Here is a 19,422-nt window from a genome sequence, read left to right as displayed (position 1 = left end):
GCAATTACACTTAGAATAAAAACCAAACTTATAATGGGGTACACAAAGCTCCACATGATTTAACCTCTGCTTCTCTCTCCTCCACTTCTCAGGCTCCTCATCTCTATCATTCTGCTCTGATCAAATTGGCTTTTTTTTTTTTTTTTTTGGTAATTGTTTTGTTTTGCCATTTTTTAAATTTGAGTGTAGTGCATAGACAATATTACATTAGTTTCAGGTATGGAAGCAACCTAAGTGTCCATCAGTAGATGAATGGATAAGGAAGAGGTGGTATGTATACACAATGGAATATTGCACAGCCATAAAAAAGGATGAGATTGTGCCATTTGAGATGGCATGGGTGGACCTGGAGGGCATTATGCTAGGTGAAGTAAGACTGAGAAAGATAAATACCATATGATTTCACTCATACCTGAAATCTAAAACAAACAAATGAATAAACAAACAAAAAGCAGAATCAGCACACATGAAAATATGTTCATCATCGTTAGCCATCAGGGAAATTCAAATCAAAACCACATTGAGATACCACCTTATACCAGTTAGAATGGCAAAAATTGACAAGGCAAGAAACAACAACTGTTGGAGAGGTTGTGGAGAAAGGGGAACCCTCTTACACTGTTGGTGGGAATGCAAGTTGGTACAGCCACTTTGGAAAACAGTGTGGAGGTTCCTCAAAAAATTAAAAATAGAGCTACCTTATGACCCAGCAATTGCACGACTGGGTATTTACTCCAAAGACACAGATGTAGTGAAAAGAAGGGCCATATGCACCCCAATGTTCAAAGCAGCAATGTCTGCAATAGCCAACCTGTGGAAAGAGCTGAGATGCCCTTCAACAGATGGATGGATAAAGAGGATGTGGTCCATATATACAATGCAATATTAGCCATCAGAAAAGATGAATACCCAACTTTGGCATCAACATGGATGGGACTGGAGGAGATTAATCTAAGTGAAATAAGTCAAGCAAAGAAAGTTAATTATCATATTGTTTCATTTATTTGTGGAACATAAGGAATAGCATGGAGGACATTAGGAGAAGGAAGGGAAAAATGAACGGGGGAAATCGGAGGCAGAGATGAACCACGAGAGGCTATGGACTCTGAGAAACAAACTGAGGATTTTAGAGGGGAGGTGGGTGGGGGGATGGGTTAACCCACTGATGGGTATTAAGGAGGGAATGTAATGCACTGGGCATTATACACAAACAATGAATCATGGAACACCACATCAAAAACTAATGATGTACTGTATGGTGACTAACATAACATAATAATAATAATAATAAAGCAGAATCAGACGTATAAGTACAAACTGGCTTTCTTTAGAGTCATAGACTCTTCCAACTTCTGCAGGTTTGCAAGTAGTATCCCATTTGCCGAGAGTACTGTTATCCTTATGATTTCCCCACACAACTTCTAGTCACTCTGCAAGTTTCCACTCAGATGTCATTTTCCCCTTGAAGCCTGGAAAGTCCTTTTCAAGCTCAATTCTTTATTTTTCTGTGTTTTGTAGTAATTGGTGCTGTATTTTTACTGTGAGGAGTAATTCAATTTCTGCCAAACATCTCATGTGCTGCACTGAAATAGTAGTGGCATTTTGAAATTTTGAGGGTATATTTGTTGATATTTCAACTTTTATTTTGAAAACTTTTAAATATAGCAAATGTAATGAACCCTCATATACCTTTCACCCAGCTTTAGATTTATTTAATTTTCAAAATTTTTGAGTTTGAAAAGTTCTAAAGCCCTTTTTAGTGTAATATTTGTGCACATTTAATAAAATTGTAGTTTGAAGTTTAGTTTAACCCTGGGTTTTATCAACAGTTTATTAAATATAAAAATGAATCTGTTCATTACTAGAAATTTTACAAAAATTAAAGAAAACATTCTTATAGAAGGTAAGTTCTTTAATTATTGGCCTTTGTTCCCCTGCAAGGTTATTTTTGTGTCAGGTCATAGATGGAAAAATAATTCAATAACTCTTGGCGGTATTTTCTTCAGGAAGTTTTCTCACAGAAAAAATTCAGAGAATGGCTTATTTTTTTTAAGATTTTATTTTTATTTATTTGAGATAGAGCAAGAGTGAGAGAGTGAGAGAGCAAGAGCAGGGGGAAAGAAAGAGGGAGGATGCTGCTTCAAGGCTCATCCCGGGACTCCAGGATCATGACCTGAGCTGAAAGCAGACACTTAACCAACTGAGCCACCCTGGCGTCCCAAGAATGGCTTTTGTGTTTTTGAATTCTTTATATTTTTATAAATCATAAGCTTTTACGCAATCCTCTGCATGCAGATGTATGTGTTTGGAGTTAAACAGTTTTCGGTATAACCTTTAAAACTTGATCCATAAACTGCACACGTTCCATTCTGCATTTCAACCATTGTTAATCTAGATTAGAAAGAAGGACAAATTATATTTGTGACTTTATTAATACATAAATATAAAAATGCAATAAAATATATTTAAATATAGGTATGGAAATAATATCATTTCAGAAGGTTTTAGGACCATGCCTGGTCTTTCTTAGTTAAAGATACGCAAAATATAGCTAACTCAGTTATAAAAGCAGAAGTTTCATTCTATTATAAATTATATGCCATTATTTTTTTCTACATTGGAAGTTAGTCAATTTAGGAAGTCTGAAATCTCTTGATATATGTACCTGAGTGAAATGAAAGTTTTTAAATGTTTTTTTTTTCAGCAAATAGATTAGAAATGAATTTAGAATTCAATTTAGAAGTCAGCAGATGTCATGTTTTATGCAAAAATAAACAATCTTCTTTGGATATATGCAACTTTACTTGGTAAGGAAATAAAAATTGTAAAATTCTCTTATATATTAAATATGTCTGTGTATATATATATATAAGTATATACACACATACATAAATATAAATATATATGTGTGTGTGTGTGTGTAGGCATTCCATGTAGAGATAGTTATATCTGTGTATCTATTTTGCCTTGGAATCTGGTGATTTGTTTTCTTCCAGGAACAGTTGGGAAATAGAAGGCCAAGGAAAGAGTGAGGATGCATCAGCATGAATATGAACAATAAAATAGTTTGTATTCAAAGGACAAGAGAAGAAACTCAGTCCATAGAAACCACTAACTGCTCTTAGTTGGTCTCAGTCTATGCACATTAGAGTCTCATTTTTAAATCTCATTTTGTTTTTGTATTCCTTCAGTTTCTGTGTGTGTTTCTTATACCATTCATATTCCATGTCTGCCAGAGTGCTGATTATTCTGGATTGTACTTATTTGCTTATAACCATATCTCTAACTGAAGTGTGAAGCCCTTGAAGTTGTGTCCTATTAATCTCTGTCATTATCTCTGCATAGTTCCTGGAAATTGAGTAACACTCAACAAATATTTATCACATGCATAAACTGAAACTTAATTTGCCAATTGTTTTGCTTTTGCTTCTAAAACAAACATTTACACTTGCAGGGTGGAAAATATTGAGATAAGGTGATACAAATTTTATTAGTATTTCTAGAGAATAAACTTTTTTTGTCAAAAATAAAATCTCAAGCCATACAGAAATGAGGTCATCCAAGATCAATTCTAAGGTATACTGGGGCCTTCAAATTCCAAATATATAATGGGGTAGGAGGGTAGTAGTACCTGTTACAATGAATATAAGGGGAGATATGAAAGAAACAGAAGGTTATGCATTGATTACTGCCAACTAACCATTAAAGAAGCAAAGTAAACTTCAAAATCAACGAGAAGAGATTCTTTTTAAAAAGATTGATTTATTTATTTGAGAGAGAGAGGGAGGGAGGAGGGGCAGAGGGAGTGAATTTTCAAGCAGACTCCCCTCTGAGCATGGAGCCCAAGGCAGGGCTCAATCCATGACCCATGAGATCAAGACCTGAGCTGAAACTAAGAGTGGAATGCCTAACCAACTGAGCCACCCAGGTGCCTTGAGAAGAGATTTTTAAAAATCATTTAAAGATAATTCTGGCTGTAGAGTAAGAAAGACACACATTTGAATATCTACCAGAATGATTACTCATTTTATAGCTTAGGTGAATTATTCTACACTCTAAGACTCTGTTCCTAACCAGCAAAATTAGGTTAGAAATGACCCCTGTTATAGAAGTTTTTAAGAGTCCTCAATGAGAAGGTATATATAAAGTGCTTAAAACTATGTCTGACAGAAAGCAGCTAATTAACCCAACATTAACATTAATGTTGTTGTGATGTTTTTATTATGTACTACAGAATTAGAGGTTCAAATAAGTAAAATATACTTGAAATAAAGAATTAAAAACTTTTACAGTTATATATAAGAAAAAGCACCAGTGAACTTCATCCCAATTTTAATTTGCTTAATGTATTTGTGATTGTAGTGTGTCTGAGGGAGGGGAAAGAGAAATGGGAGAGGGACATTTGAAGAAATGATGGTAGTAAATTTTCTAATTTTGTTTGAAAATTATAAACTCATAGATCCAAGAGTCTCAACAAAACACAAGCACAAGAAATAAAAAAATTAAAAAATAAGAAACCCAAAAGTAATCCAAGGCATATTACAACCATTTCTCAAATCCAATTATAAAAACCAAATGGGATTTATTCCTGGGCTGCAAGGTTGGTTCAACATCCTCAAATCAATCAATGTGATATAATACATTAATAAAAGAAAGAACAAGAACCATAGGATCCTCTCAATAGATGCAGAAAAAGCATTTGACAAAGTACAGCATCCTTTCTTGATTAAAACTCTTCACAGGGTAGGGATGGAAGGTACATACCTCAATATCATAAAAGCCATCTATGAAAAACCCACAGAAAATATCATTCTCAATGGGGAAAAACTGAGAGCTTTTCCCCTAAGGTCAGGAACATGGCAAGGATGTCCACTATCACCACTGTTATTCAACATAGTAGTAGAAGTCCTAGCCACAGCAATCAGACAACAAAAAGAAATAAAAGGCATCCGAATCAGCAAAGAAGTCAAATTCTTACTCTTTGCACATGATATGATACTTTATGTGGAAAACCCAAAAGACTCCACCAAAACTGCTAAAACTCATACAGGAATTCAATAAAGTGGCAGGATATAAAATCAATGCACAGAAATCAGTGGCATTCCTATACACCAATAAGACAGAAGAAAGAAAAATTAAGGAGTCGATTCCATTTACAACTGCACCAAAAGCCATAAGGTATCTAGGAATAAGCCTAACTGAAGAGGTAAAGGTTTTGTACTCTGAAAACTATAGAACACTTATGAAAGAAATTGAGGAAGACACAAAGAAATGGAAAAATGTTCCATGCTCATGGACTGGAAGAACAAATATTGTGAAAATGTCTATGCTACCTAGAGCAATCTACACATTTAATGCAATCCTTACCAAAATACCCTCAACTTTTTTCAAAGAAATGGAACAAATAATCCTAAAATTTGTATGGAACCAGAAAAGACCCTGAATAGCTAGAGGAATGTTGAAAAAGAAAAGCAAAGCTGGTGGCATCAGAATTCCGGACTTCCAGCTCTATTACAAAGCTGTCATTATCAAGAATGTATGGTACTGGCACAAAAACAGACACATAGATCAACGGAACAGAACAGAGAGCCCAGAAACAGACCCTCAACTCTATGGTCAACTAATTTTTGACAAAGCAGGAAAGACAGTCTCTTCAACAAATGGTGTTGGGAATACTGGAGAGCCACATGAAGAAGAATGAAACTGGACCATTTCCTTACGCTGCACACAAAAATAGGCTCAAAATGGATGAAAGACGTAAGTGTGAGACAGGAGTCCATCAAAATCCTTGAGGAGAACACAGGCAGCAACCTCTTCGACCTCAGCCACAGCAACTTCTTCCTCGAAACATCGCCAAAGGCAAGGGAAGAAAGGGCAAAAATGAACTATTGGGACTTCATCAAGAGAAAACTTTTGCACAACAAAGGAAACAGTCAACAAAACCAAAAGACAACTGACAGAATGGGCGAAGATATTTGCAAATGACATATCAGATAAAGGGCTAGTATCCAAAATCTATAAAGAACTTATCAAACTCAACACCCAAAGAACAAATAATCCAATCAAGAAATGGGCAGAAGACATGAGCAGACATTTCTGCAAAGAAGACATCCAAATGGCCAACAGACACATGAAAAAGTGCTCAACATCGCTTGGCATCAGGGAAATCCAAATCAAAACCTCAATGAGATACCACCTCACACCAGTCAGAATGGCTAAAATTAACAAGTCAGGAAACTACCGATGTTGGTAGGGATGCGGAGAAGGGGGGACCCTCTTACACAGTTGGTGGGAATGCAAGCTGGTGCAGCCACTCTGGAAAACAGTATGGAGGTTCCTCAAAAAGTTAAAAATAGAGCTACCCTATGACCCAGCAATTGTACTACTGGGTATTTACCCCAAAGATACAAATGTAGTGATACGAAGGGGTACCTGTACCCCAATGTTTATAGCAGCCATGTCCACAATAGCCAAACTATGGAAAGAGCCTAGATGTCCATCAACAGATGAATGGATAAAGAAGATGTGGTGTGTAAGACTGAGGAATCACAGACCTGTACCCCTGAAACAAATAATACATTATATGTTAACAAAAAAAAAAAAAGAAAGAAAAAAGTGACTCCAACTGTATTCTGTCTATAAGAGTATTCTGTCTATAAAAGTTTACTTTTAATATAAATGCACACATAGGTTAAAAAAAAGGAATGCAAAATAAATACCGCATTGACACTAATCAAGGAGAACCTGGCATACCTATATTTATGATAGACAAAGGAGGATTTCATAGCAGAAAATGTCATTATGGAAAAAGAGCTCATTACATAATGATAAGAGTCATAAATTCATCAAGAGTACATAGCAATCCAAACATTTATCAATAGAACTTCAGAATAATTGAGAAAAATTGTTTGAAATGCAAGTAGAATACATAATTCCATAATTACAGTCCAAGATTTCAATATATGTCTCTCAGTAATTAATAGAATAAGTTGACAGAAAATCAGAAAAGATACAGAAGACTGGAGCAATACTCCCAACTAACTTGACCTAATTGAAATTATAGTACACTCTACCCAAGAATAATGTAATACACATTCTGTTCAAGTGCACACGGAACATTTCAGAAAATAGACCATAGTCTGGTCCATAAAACTAACCTCAATAAATTTAAGTGGATCCAAGTCATACAAACTATGCTCTTTGACCAAGACGGGACTAAATTAGAACTCAATAAAAGAAAAATCTCTGGAAAATTCCTAATGTTGGAAACTAAATAGCACACTTCTGAATAATCCATGGATCAAAGAAGAATACAAAAGGGAATTTAGAAGGTATATTGAACTGAATGAAAATGAAAACACAATATCTCAAAACATGTGAGGATGTTGCTAAATTATCTCACATATTAGTAGCCTGAATGCTTCTATTAGAAAAAAAAAATCAAATTAATAGATCAGTTTTCACTACAAGAAACTATGGTGATTTTCTTTCTCTTTTCTTTAGGGGATAGGTAAATGGGAGTCCTTTAATACAGCTGAAGGTTGAATGAGGAGCCTGTGTGAATGAATACTGAAAGAAATACAGTGGAAGTAGGGAGCAGAAATTAATGAAATAGAAAATTGAAAAATAAGTGGTAAATAAGCACCAAAGTGATGTTCATTATCATTAGTCATTAGCGAAATTCAATTAAAACCACAATGAGATATCACTGCACACCTATTAGAATAGCTAAAATGTAAGGGACTGACTGTAACAAGTGTAGACCAGGATGTAGAGCAACTAGAACACTCACACACTGCTAGTGGGAATGTAAAATGGCACAGCTACTTTGGAAAATAGTTTGGCAGTTTCTTAAAAAGTAAAACACATAACCTATTATATTACCCAACCATTCCGCTCCTAGGTATTAATGTAAGAGAAAAGAAAGCCTATGTTCATACAAAGACTTGTACACAACTATTCATTGCAAGTAGCTTTATTGTTAATAGTCAACAACTGGAAATTACCCACCTATCTATCCATCAGCAGATGAAAGGATAATCAAATTGAGCTACACTCATAAATGGAATCCCTCTCAGGAATAAAAAGAAATTAATTTTTTATACATGCCTTGAGGTGGCTGAATCTCAAAATAATTATGCTGAGTGAAAAAGCCAGATATAAGAATAGTACATATGGCAGAAATCCATTTATATTAAATTCTATAAATTGCAAACTAATCTACAGTGACAGAAAGCAGGTTAGTTGCCTGGGGACAGAAAGAGGTGGGCAGAAAGGGATAGGAAGCAGAGATTACAAGGGTGCAAAGGGAAAGTTTTGCAGGTGATAAATATGTTAATTATTTTGATGTTATTAATGGTTTTGTGGATGTATATATTTCTCAAAATTTATCAAATTGTACACTTTAAGTATGTGTAGTTTATTGATGTAGTTATATCTCAACAATTCAGGTAATAACTTCAAGAAAGAATATCTTTTTGATATTTAACCTCTCTGCTTTAGTCTCCTTATCTGTAAAATGGCCATAGTATTATGTACTGCTAAGCAGTCCTTAGTACGTAGCAAACAATTAATGTAACTCATTATTATTGCTATTGGCTGCTCTGCTCCATAATCTCCTAAATTTAGGTCCCATATTAGAATATGGAAACATCCTGGCATTGTGTGAAATAATGTGATCTTGAATGACCATAGGCACAGCATAGAGACAAATCCACAAATAGACACCTATTGCTACAGACTTACTGGCTGGGCAAGAGAATGGTGCCATCTTCCCACTGCCAAGATCCATTTGCTGGAATTTGTATTAGTCCCATCCAATGATACGACTTCACCAATTTAAAGAAATCCTGTTTGAGACCACAAATAAAATCAGTGCTCAGAATTTTAGTTAATACAAGGCCATAATTATTCAATCATTTTTTCCCCACACTTGGGGAAATGCATTCTGTCCTCTAGTCTAATTCTGACTTAAACACTGTACATAATACCTACAATTTCTGTGCTTTCTTATTTTTATTTATTTTTTTAAATTTTGAATTTTAATTTTTTAAAAAGGGTTTTATTTATCTATTTGAGGGAGAGAGCAAGGGAGAGAGAGAGAGAGAGCATACAAGTGGGGGCGGAGGGCCAGGGGGAGAGGGAGAAGCAGGCTCTCCACTGAGCAAGGGGCCTGACGCAGGGATCCATCCCAAGACCCTGGGATCAGGACCTGACCTGAAGGCAGATGCTTAAGCGACTGAGCCACCCAGGTGCCCAGTGCTTTCTTATTTTTGATGCAGAAAGATTTAGGGTGGATATATCTCAGTCTTAGTGCCTCTCTTATGTTTCAGGTTCATATTCCAGTGATTTGCCTCACATGTTAGGAATGAATATAGGAAAGGAAATTAAAACAAATACTCAACCTGATCCTCTCTGCTGTATATCTTCAGGAGACTGGAATTTTGAGACATACAAGAAGCTTGGCTCTGGTACCAGCTTTTGCTCTCATTAAAAAATTGATAGCAGTTATTTCTATAACATATCCAGTTTTTAGGACATGGGCCACAATAACTTTCTGAAAGAGAGAATATATTCTTAATTCTGTACAAGTCTGAACATTATAACAGATTTTGTCTAGACAGGTTAAATACTCTTTTATTGTAACTCTAACATTCCAGATAAACCAATCTGATCATCTCCAATGACATATCTTTACACATTTATATATATAGAGAGAGAGACAGATGCCAAAACTAAGTATCTTCTTTTTAGAAGCACTCTTTCATTGTTAACAAATAAAAAATATTGGAATGTTATGGCTCATGGACAAGAATTAATAATTTTCTTATACATTCTCTTGTTAACAACATTGGATATATGCCTATACTCAATTATATAGAGATTCATGTAATTTGTGCTTCAAAATATTAAAAAACTTTCACTTACCTTGCAAAGAAATTGGAGCTTCTTGGTTGAATAATGCTATTAAAATAATCATTAAGAGGATTAAGAGGTACCAACTTCCAGTTATAAATTAAGTCATGAGGATGAAAAGTACAGCATAGGGAATATAGTCAATAATATTGTAATAACATTGTATAGAGACAGATGGTGATTACACTCATCACTGTGAGCATGGAGTAATGTATAGAATTGTCAAATCACTATGTTGTACAACTAAAACTAATATAAAACTAATGTAAAACACAGTTCAATAAAAAAAAATCAAAATTATTAAAAGGTTATTAGTAACATAGTCCTAGCAAAAGTAGACACATTTTTACACTAATAGGAAAAACATAAAGACACATACAATGTTGTTATTTTATGTCTCTGTGCTTCTGAATGCTAATCAAAGTAATGCATTGCAATAGATCGAGAATGCTCTATCTACTTCTCTACTATCACTTACAATGTACGATTATGGCACCGCATATCATTACCATTATAATGAAATGGATACCCATGGCTACAGCAATGGCGCGGGCTACCAAAAACGGAGATGCTGTCCAAAAAAAAAAAAAAAAAAGGGTGAGAAAGAATAGAAAATAGGATTAAAAAGTTTTGGTATGTTCATGTTTGATATAAATGTTATGAGTGTTTTTTATGGGAGGAGTGATATCAGTACTTTTACCTTAATTATTTTTCTCAGAACAAGTAAAATATGTACTTTGTAAGTGATTAAAAAAAAAAAGACAATAGAAATGCATATTCCCTCCTGTTTCTCTCTCAAAATTCTCCAGTTCCCTCCCTAGAATAAATCATGGTTATAATTTTTTATTTTTTTTTAATGTAGATACCATAACAAACACAGACAGTTCCCTTCAATCCTTTTTAAAAAACATGTTGAAGAAAGTATGGAAAATATTGTTTTGTTTTGTTTTGTTTTTGCTTAAGAAAATATCTTAGTGATTATTCTATATCATGTCTTATAAAGTCAAAATTTTATATATAGCTGTTTTCATTCCTTTCATTGGTATATGGACAAAATCTATTGACAGACATTTAATTTTTTCCAATGTGTATTTAAATCGTTTCTTAGTTTTGCTATTAGATATAACAATATGAATAACATTTTATATATACCTGTGCATATTTTTGAGTTCCTCTCTAAGAGAAATCCCTGAGAGAGTAATTGCTGAGTCAAAGGGCATTTTCATTTAAAATTTTTGTAATGATTGACATTTTCAGTCCAAAGAAGAAATACCAATTTGTTTAGTACCAAAATAAATTTAAAAGGCTGTTTGCTCACATCTTCTCTGCATTAAATATTATTCACATTTTAAAATGTATAAATCTTATAAGCAATATTTTTAATTTAAATTTTATTTTTTCTCTTATGAATAAGATTGGCATTTACTATGGTTAAATAATGTTTTTATTTTATTTCTCTGAGACTTCTCTTGTTTGTATTGAGTACCTAGTTCCTTTTTTACTTTTTGGGTTAAGGATATTAGTTCATTTCTTACCATATGTTTTGCAAACATACATCTCAGGTATTTTTGTTTTGACATTATGAAATTGTGGGGGTGCTGAAATGCATAATGGTTGACTTGATCAAGTTTTCCTTTATGGCTGATTCTTTTTTGGATATGAATAAAATGTCTTCATTATTCTGAGTTTATAAAGTATATTACACTCATGTGTCATCATGTTATATGGTTTCCTTTTTTATCTGACCTGTTTGGTATTTGTGTGTGTGTGTGTAATAAATAAGGTAGGAACTTAAATTTATAATTTTTTTCCCAAATGGGCACTGAATTTTTCTAACATCATTTATTGAATAAGTCAATGTATTCTCATTGATATGAAATACCACCTTTAGCATGTAATACATTCATATTTATATTTTCATTTATCCCTATATTCTTTACGTGTTTTTCATTCAAACTATATGTAGAATTCCCTTAGTTTTATAATATGCTTGAGTTTTTCACCATATCCACAATTGTATATTACATTTCTTTTTCAGAATAATTTGGCTATCATTACACTTTACATGTACCTTAAGAACTTAAAAAAAAAAAAGAACCTTAAGCTTTTCAAGAACATGTACTTTTAAAATATGGTAATTTATCTTTCAATAGAGTCACATTAAATGCATAAATATATGGAGATAATTTACTTCTTTAAAATGTCTTTTCCCATTATGCATGTCTTATTTTATGTTCATCAACACAGCTTTAAATTAATAGGTTTACTTCTAGGGTTTCTAATTAAAAAGTTTATTTCTGTCTTTTCAAAAAAATTTTGGTGTTATATATATGACGTTTTTGTTTCATCACATTTTTCTTGTTTTTGTAGTTAAAGCAATTGATTTTTATATCTTATTTTCAATCAAGTCCTCGTATCAGATTTCCTTATTGTTTGTCATATTTTGGGGTGAAGCTTTTGAGGGCTTTTTAAAGTATTTTAAATTACAAATTTTTGCAAATAATATTAATTTTGCCTTTTTATTGTAATTTCATATCATTTGCTTTTTTCTTTTTCTTGGTTATTCATGTTGGCTAGCACCAGCAGAACAATTAATATTACTCAACAGCAATGATAGCAAAAATTCTTGCCTTTTCTAACTATAATGAAAATGCTACTAACATTTATCAATAAGCATAATGATATCTTCTGAATATATATATATATATTTGAAAAACAGTATTTATATTTTAGAGATTTTAAAAATTAAGTCCTTTTTAAGAATTCACAGTGATATTTATCCAAAACCTTTTTAACATTATGCATATGATCATGCAATCTTTCCCCTTTGATGACTACATATGGCACATTTCCATTCCTATAATCAACTCATAAGGTGGTGCTATCTGATAATCATTTATTTTTTAATATTTAATGAGAATTCATAGGTGAGAAGTCTGCTGTTTTCCTTTCTGTGTAAGCTATTTCAGGCTCTATTTTCAATGATATTCTGGCTTGATAAAAGACAGCTTGTCTTCATCAATGCATTCTGAAACATTTCTGTGAATGGCAATCAAATTGTTGCTTCCACACCTTTTAAGAACAGAACTCTGAAAGATATTTTGTATTTCCCTTATCTTTTGTTTCCATTTCTATTTATTCCTCCTTATATTTAGTTGTTCAGTGCTCTCTTAGAAACTGCTGTCTCACATTCAATGCAATTTCTAGCAAGATTCCAACAGCATTTTTCACAGAGCTAGAATAAACAATCCTAAACTTTGTATGGAACCATGAGAGACTCCGAATACCCAAAGCAAACTTGAGAAAGAAAAGCAAAACTGGAAGCATTACAGTTCCGGACTTCAAGTTATACTACAAAGGTGTAGTGATCAAAACAGTATGGTCCTGACACAAAAATAGACACATAGATCAATAGACTAGAATAGAAAATCCAGAAATCAACCCACAACTCTAAGGTTAACCAATATTTGACAAAGCAGGAAAGAGTATCCAATGGAAAAAGGACAGTCTCTTCAATAAATGGTGTTGGGAAAACTGGAGAGCAACATGCAGAAGAATGAAACTGGACCACTTTCTTACACCATATACAGAAATAAATTCAAAATTGATGAAAGACCTAAATGTGAGACAGGAAACCATGAAAATCCTAGAGGAGAACAGAAGCAGTAAACTCTTTTGACATCGGCTGTAGCAACTTCTTACTAGTATGTCTCCTGAGGCAAGGGAAACAAAAGCATAAATAAACTATTGGAACTTGTCAAAATAAAAAGCTTCTTCACAGTGAGGGAAACACTCAACAAAACTAAAAGGCGACCTACAGAATGGGAAAAGATATTTGCAAATGACATATCTGATAAAGGGTGAGTATCCAAAATATATGAAGAACTTATAAAAGTCAACACCCAAAAAACAAATAACCCAGCTAAAATGGGCAGAAGGCATGAATAGACATTTTCCAAAGAAGACATCCAAGTGGTCAACAGACACATGAAAAGATGCCCAACATCACTCATCATCAGGGAAATACAAATCAAACTATGATTAGAAATAACCTGACACCAGTCAAAATGGCTAAAATGAACAACACAGGAAACAAGAGATGTTTGTGAAGAATTGGACAAAAGGGAACCCTATGCATTGTTGGTAGGAATGCAAACTGGTGTAGCTACTGTGGAAAAAAGTATGACGGTTCCTCAAAAAGTAAAAAATAGAACTATCCTACAATCCAACAATTGTACTACTAGGTATTTACCCAAAGGATGCAAAAATAACTAATTCAAAGGGATAGATGCACCCTGATGTTTACAGCAGCATTATCAACAATAGACAGATTATGGAAAGATCACAACTGTCCATTGACTGATAAATGGATAAAGAAGTGTGTGCGTGTGTGTATAGTGGAATATTACTCAGCCATCATAAAGAATGAAATCTTGCCATTTGCAATGATGTGGGTGGAGCTAGAGAGTTTTATGCCAAATAAAATCAGTCAGTCAGAGGAAGACAAATACGATATGATTTCACTCATATGTGGAAATTAAGAAACAAAACAAATGAACATGGGGGGAAAAAAGGCAAACCAAGAAACAGACTCTTACCTATAGAGAAAAAACTGATGGTTACCAGAGGGGAGGTGGGTAGGGGCTGGGCAAGATAGATGATAGGGATTAAAGAGAGCACTTGTGATGAGTACCGGGTGTTGTATGTAAGTATTGAATCACTAAATTCTAAACCTGAAACTAATATTACACCATATGTTAACTAACTGGAATTTAAATAAAAACTTGAAAAAAATATCAAGAAACTGCTGTTTCAGTTGCTATTATTATGTTAATGATAATCTCATCCTTTGTAGGGCATGAAAAAATCCTAAACTGAACAATTTCTGCTAATTGTATTATATATTCCAATATTATACTAGAGTTAATTTCATTTCTGCTTTTCTCATTAAGGTAAAAGAAACTGAATGCTTATCACTGATCTAATCATAGATTCCAAGATTCACCTCACTATACTGAGAGAAGACAAATGGAATATTGAACTTACGGTTTTCTCCACATTTCCTTGTGATTAATGTAGACTTTCTCTTTTGCCATTGTGGAGAAGTACCATGCTTTACCAGTTCAGAGTTATAATTATGGATTTCATTCACCTCTAGAGAAAAACAATTCAGGTCAATAGAAGTCATAGACTTTCAGTCCCTTGGGTCACAATTTTTTATAATTTAACTTGCCATACTATTCATATCCTTTTTTAAAGTATAACATCAAGTTACTTTTGTTTTATATTACTTCATTATTATGATTTTTGCACTTCATAATATGAATAAAATTATTTTTATTCTATGGCAAAATCTTTTTTTTTCTTAAGATTGTATTTATTTTGACAGAGAGAAAGAGAGAGTACAAGCAGGGGGAGCAGCAGGCAGAAGGAGAGGGAGAAGCAGGCTCCCTCAACAGGGAGCCCGATGTAGGGCTCCATCCCAGGGCCCTGGGATCATGACCTGAGCTGAAGGCAGACGCTTAACTGTCTGAGCCACCTAGGCACCCCTCTATGGCAAATTATCTTTAGCAAGATCTTATGTACCATAAAATAAGTTAATTCTTAGTGTGTAATAAAATCTAACATTAAAATAAAGACAGTGTATAATAAAAAAGACAGGGGCCTAGGGAGTTAGACATGTGTTTAATTCATAGAGCCACATTTGCTAAGTTAATAACTTCATGAATTACACAAAAAAAAAAAAAAAAGAAAAAGAAAGGAAAAGTAAAGAGGAAACAAAGGAAAAAAGGAAAGAAAAGAACAAAGGACATCAACACAACCTGTTATGAGTACTTTAAAAAGTGAAATTAAATAATATTCATTTAGAATCAATAATGTTAATCATGTAGTAAACAGTAAATGCCTTTCTTTTTTTTAGTGAAGGACATACAAATAATAAGGTGTAAAATTTCAAAATAAATACCAATAATCTTGCCTTTGAACAAAACAAGTAAAAAACAACTTTGCTCTCTTCTTGAAATAGTAATCATTACTGAATATGTAAAAACTTTTTATAATGAAATGTTAATACTAATTATCTTTTATACCTAAAATTAAACTAAAGCATTGTTTGTACATACCATATGTAACTTAATTATCAAACATGTGAAGAGGGTAGGTATTATTTTATGGATGAAGAAATTGAATGTTATAGGCAGCCAAAGTCATATTTGTATTTAATATAATGCTAGAAATAGAAATCTACTAATGTAAATATAGCATGTTTTATATCTCCGTTTGATAGAGAAAGGAAACTCAAGTGCATAGAAGCTGTGGATTGTCCCAGATCTCAAAACTAGAGACTAGTAAAAGTTTGACTAAAATTTTTCTAACTCCAAATCCTTATGCTGTCACTATTTCAGGCTACCTCAAATTGTGAAAGATTTTACTTTACGTAGTTAATGAAACAAAGGGAGAAAAAGTTCTCAAGTTTTTGAAAACTCCATTTAAAATATAACATGAAATGAACGATAAGTGAATCAGAGTAATTTGATTTCTTATGCCTTGTATGCTAGTGTCAAATTCTGGGTATCTCAAAATTATATACAGGCCAAACTGCACATTTATGTGGAGAACACATACCCATGTTGTGACCAGCCCACCGATCTCGGATCAACTTCATTGTTTGATTATGACTATTTACTCCAGAGATGAATCAAAAATCTTCATTTTGAAGATGACAGATCTTCCTTAGAAAAACAAGAATACAAAAATATCTCTCCCATTCATATATATAAAGGGGAAAAATGAAAATAAGAGTTCATACAAAACCAGGCAAAATTAATTTTTTATGTATCTCTTGGTTATAAAATAATAAATAATTATTTCAAAAATATAATGGGTGTTTTTAATTCACCTACATTAAGCTACTTAACCAAAAATATTTTCCATCACAGATCTTGAATGACAACACATATAGTTTTCTATTTATAGTTATTTTATTTAGTGACAATTTTTTTTGGCAAGGCAAATTTGGGTAAGATATATGAATATTTGGATGTTTGTTCCTAATACATATTAATTCAACTTCTGTCCATATTATCATCATTATTATCATCATCACCACCATCATCTTCATCTACAAGTTATCACCATCATTATTAGCAAAAATAATCTCATGTTTATATAGCAACATTTTACAGCGTCTAGAAGAGCTCTCAGAGAGAAATGACTATTTAGGGGCGCCTGGGTGGCTCAGTCATTAAGCATCTGCCTTGGTCTCGGGTCGTGGTCCCAGGATCCCAGGATGGAGCCCCGCATTGGGCTCTGTGCTCAGTGGAAAGCCTGCTTCTCCCTCTCCCACTCCCCCTGCTTGTGTTCCCTCTCTCGCTATGTCACTCTCTGTCAAATAAATAAATAAAATCTTAAAAAAAAAAAGAAATGACTATTTAATAAATATACATAATGAATAGATTTTAAAAAAGCTGTTTCATATTTGATCATGGTAGTAAGAAGTAACAACATGTTTTTTTTCATTTTGCAAATAAAGTTGTGTATCACAGAAGATAAGTGCCTTGCTCAAGAACAGAAAATTCCCATGTGTGAATTCAAACGGAAATTCAATCCTCTAATCACAAATGTAGATTTATTCCTCTAGTTTTGTTTAATGACAAGACTCCATCTTACAGCAACATCATAATGTCTTATTCTTCAGTAAATATATCCTGCCTACTCACCACTGAATACAGTGAAAACCATTTTAAACTTCAGAAGTAAGAAGCATCCCTTGACCTCCGTAATTCTATTGAAAGAAGCAGTTATAATTACCTTATGTTGTAAATATTTTTGGAAACTTTCTTGAGTTTGAAACCTCAAGAATTTCTCATTTCTTGAATAACAGTTGTTAGAAACACAAACACACACAGAAACACACCTGATCAAAGAAAGAAGGTCTTGATTCTTGCGGATAAAAGTCTCCTTTACAAATGAAAAATTTAGACATGTCTTGAGTTATCACTTTAGAACTAAAACTAGAGATGTACAGTCAATTCTGATTCCTGAGAAAGATATGACAAATGCTACTGTAATCTCATCTTGTGAAGAAGCATAACACAAACCACATTACTTCCACTTTATCACAGCACAGAAAACTCTACTAAGTGTGAAATAAATGCAAGGTGTTAACATAATTTTATGACTTAAATGATCAATGCAGTGATAAGAAGTTTCCTAGAGTTTTGAGAAACAATGGTGGGCTTAGATCATCTCTTTCTGAATTAAAAGTGAAAAGTTGTTCTAAAATATGGTTGTAAGTACTGTGTGGGAAAAAAAGAAAATTAAGTTAGCTTCATAATCATATTGTACACATGCTGTTATAAATTCAAATGGAATCAAGTATGCTGTATCATATAAGTCGGAACCATAGAAAGATATCTTTCATACATATACACATATATAATTATATGCACACACATAAATGCATACAAGTATATAGACATCTATGTGTACACACATGACCTTTTAACTATAAAAATATAAAATGCATATAAAATAAAAGTTCTATAATGAACCATCATATGCCTAGCTTCAACAATTATCAGTTTGTGGTTAATATGACTTCATTTATGATATATGCGGTGTCTCACACCCATCTCTGTGCCTATTAAATAGGGCCTTTTCTCTACTTTCCTTGTGAACATCACTCATTATATTACTCTCTATTTCTCAGAACATTAGCACCAAATCTTATGCCAGAATAGCAGTATAATCAACTAATGTCTTAGTGTTCTGGTTTTCAGCTACTCACAATTGTTGTTGCATTAAAAAGTGATAAAGAGGACTGCCAGACCCAAAAGGAGCCTGTGGAGAAAGGGGAACCCTCTTACACTCTTGGTGTGAATGCAAACTGGTACAGCCATTCTGAAAAACAGTATGGAGATTCTTCAGAAAGTTAAAAATAGAGCTATCCTATGACCTAGCAATTGCACTACTAAGTATTTATCCAAAGGATACAAAACAGTGATTCAAAGGGGCATCTTCACCCCAATGTTTATAGCAGCAATGTCTACAATAGTAAACTATGGAAAGAGCCCAGATGCCCATCGACAGATGAATGGATAAAGAAGATGTAGCATATCTATACAATGGAATATTACTCAGCCATCAAAAAAGAGAAATCTTACCATTTGCAACGACATGGATGGAACTAGAGGGTATTATGCTGAGCGAACTAAGTTAACCAGAGAAAGACAATTATCATATGATCTCACTCATATCTGGAATTTAAGAAACAAGGCAGAGGATCATAGGGGAAGAGAGGAAAAAATGAAACAAGATGAAACCAGAGAGGGAGACAAACCATAAGAGATTCTTTTTTTTTTTTTTTTAAGATTTTATTTATTTGACAGAGAGAGACACAGCGAACGAGGGCACACAAGCAGAGGGAGTGGGAGAGAGAGAAGCAGGCTTCCCACCGAGCAGGGAGCCCGATGCAGGGCTTGATCCCAGGATCCTGGGATCATGACC

At 33.4% G+C, this 19,422-nt stretch overlaps 1 protein-coding gene across 4 annotated transcripts; it reads right to left on the bottom strand.

Annotated features, from left to right (window-relative positions):
* Nucleotides 1-1,982: 1,982 nt before the first annotated feature.
* On the bottom strand, nt 1,983-18,022 carry LOC118025670 (NKG2-D type II integral membrane protein). 4 transcript variants are annotated; one of them, XM_035028227.1, is made up of 8 exons: nt 17,831-18,022; nt 16,540-16,646; nt 14,962-15,069; nt 10,394-10,486; nt 9,928-9,963; nt 9,405-9,556; nt 8,746-8,849; nt 1,983-2,391 (listed from the first exon to the last, which is right to left on the bottom strand). In XM_035028227.1, the coding sequence occupies exons 2-8, from the start codon at nt 16,577-16,579 to the stop codon at nt 2,274-2,276; spliced, it is 651 nt and encodes a 216-aa protein (XP_034884118.1). In that variant the 5' UTR covers nt 16,580-16,646; nt 17,831-18,022; the 3' UTR covers nt 1,983-2,273. The 4 variants fall into 4 exon arrangements, with proteins under 4 accessions (XP_034884118.1, XP_034884120.1, XP_034884119.1 ...); XM_035028229.1 differs by having other exon boundaries at nt 9,928-9,945; XM_035028228.1 differs by having other exon boundaries at nt 16,540-16,642; nt 17,831-17,976.
* Between the last annotated feature and the right edge of the window lie 1,400 nt (nt 18,023-19,422).

The sequence above is a fragment of the Mirounga leonina genome, unplaced genomic scaffold (assembly GCF_011800145.1).
Source record: "Mirounga leonina isolate KUSES-001 unplaced genomic scaffold, KU_Mleo_1.0 Mir_201, whole genome shotgun sequence".
NCBI lineage: Eukaryota > Metazoa > Chordata > Mammalia > Carnivora > Phocidae > Mirounga > Mirounga leonina.
Note: the sequence above shows the minus strand (reverse complement) of the source record. Positions and strands in the feature narration are given on the sequence as shown.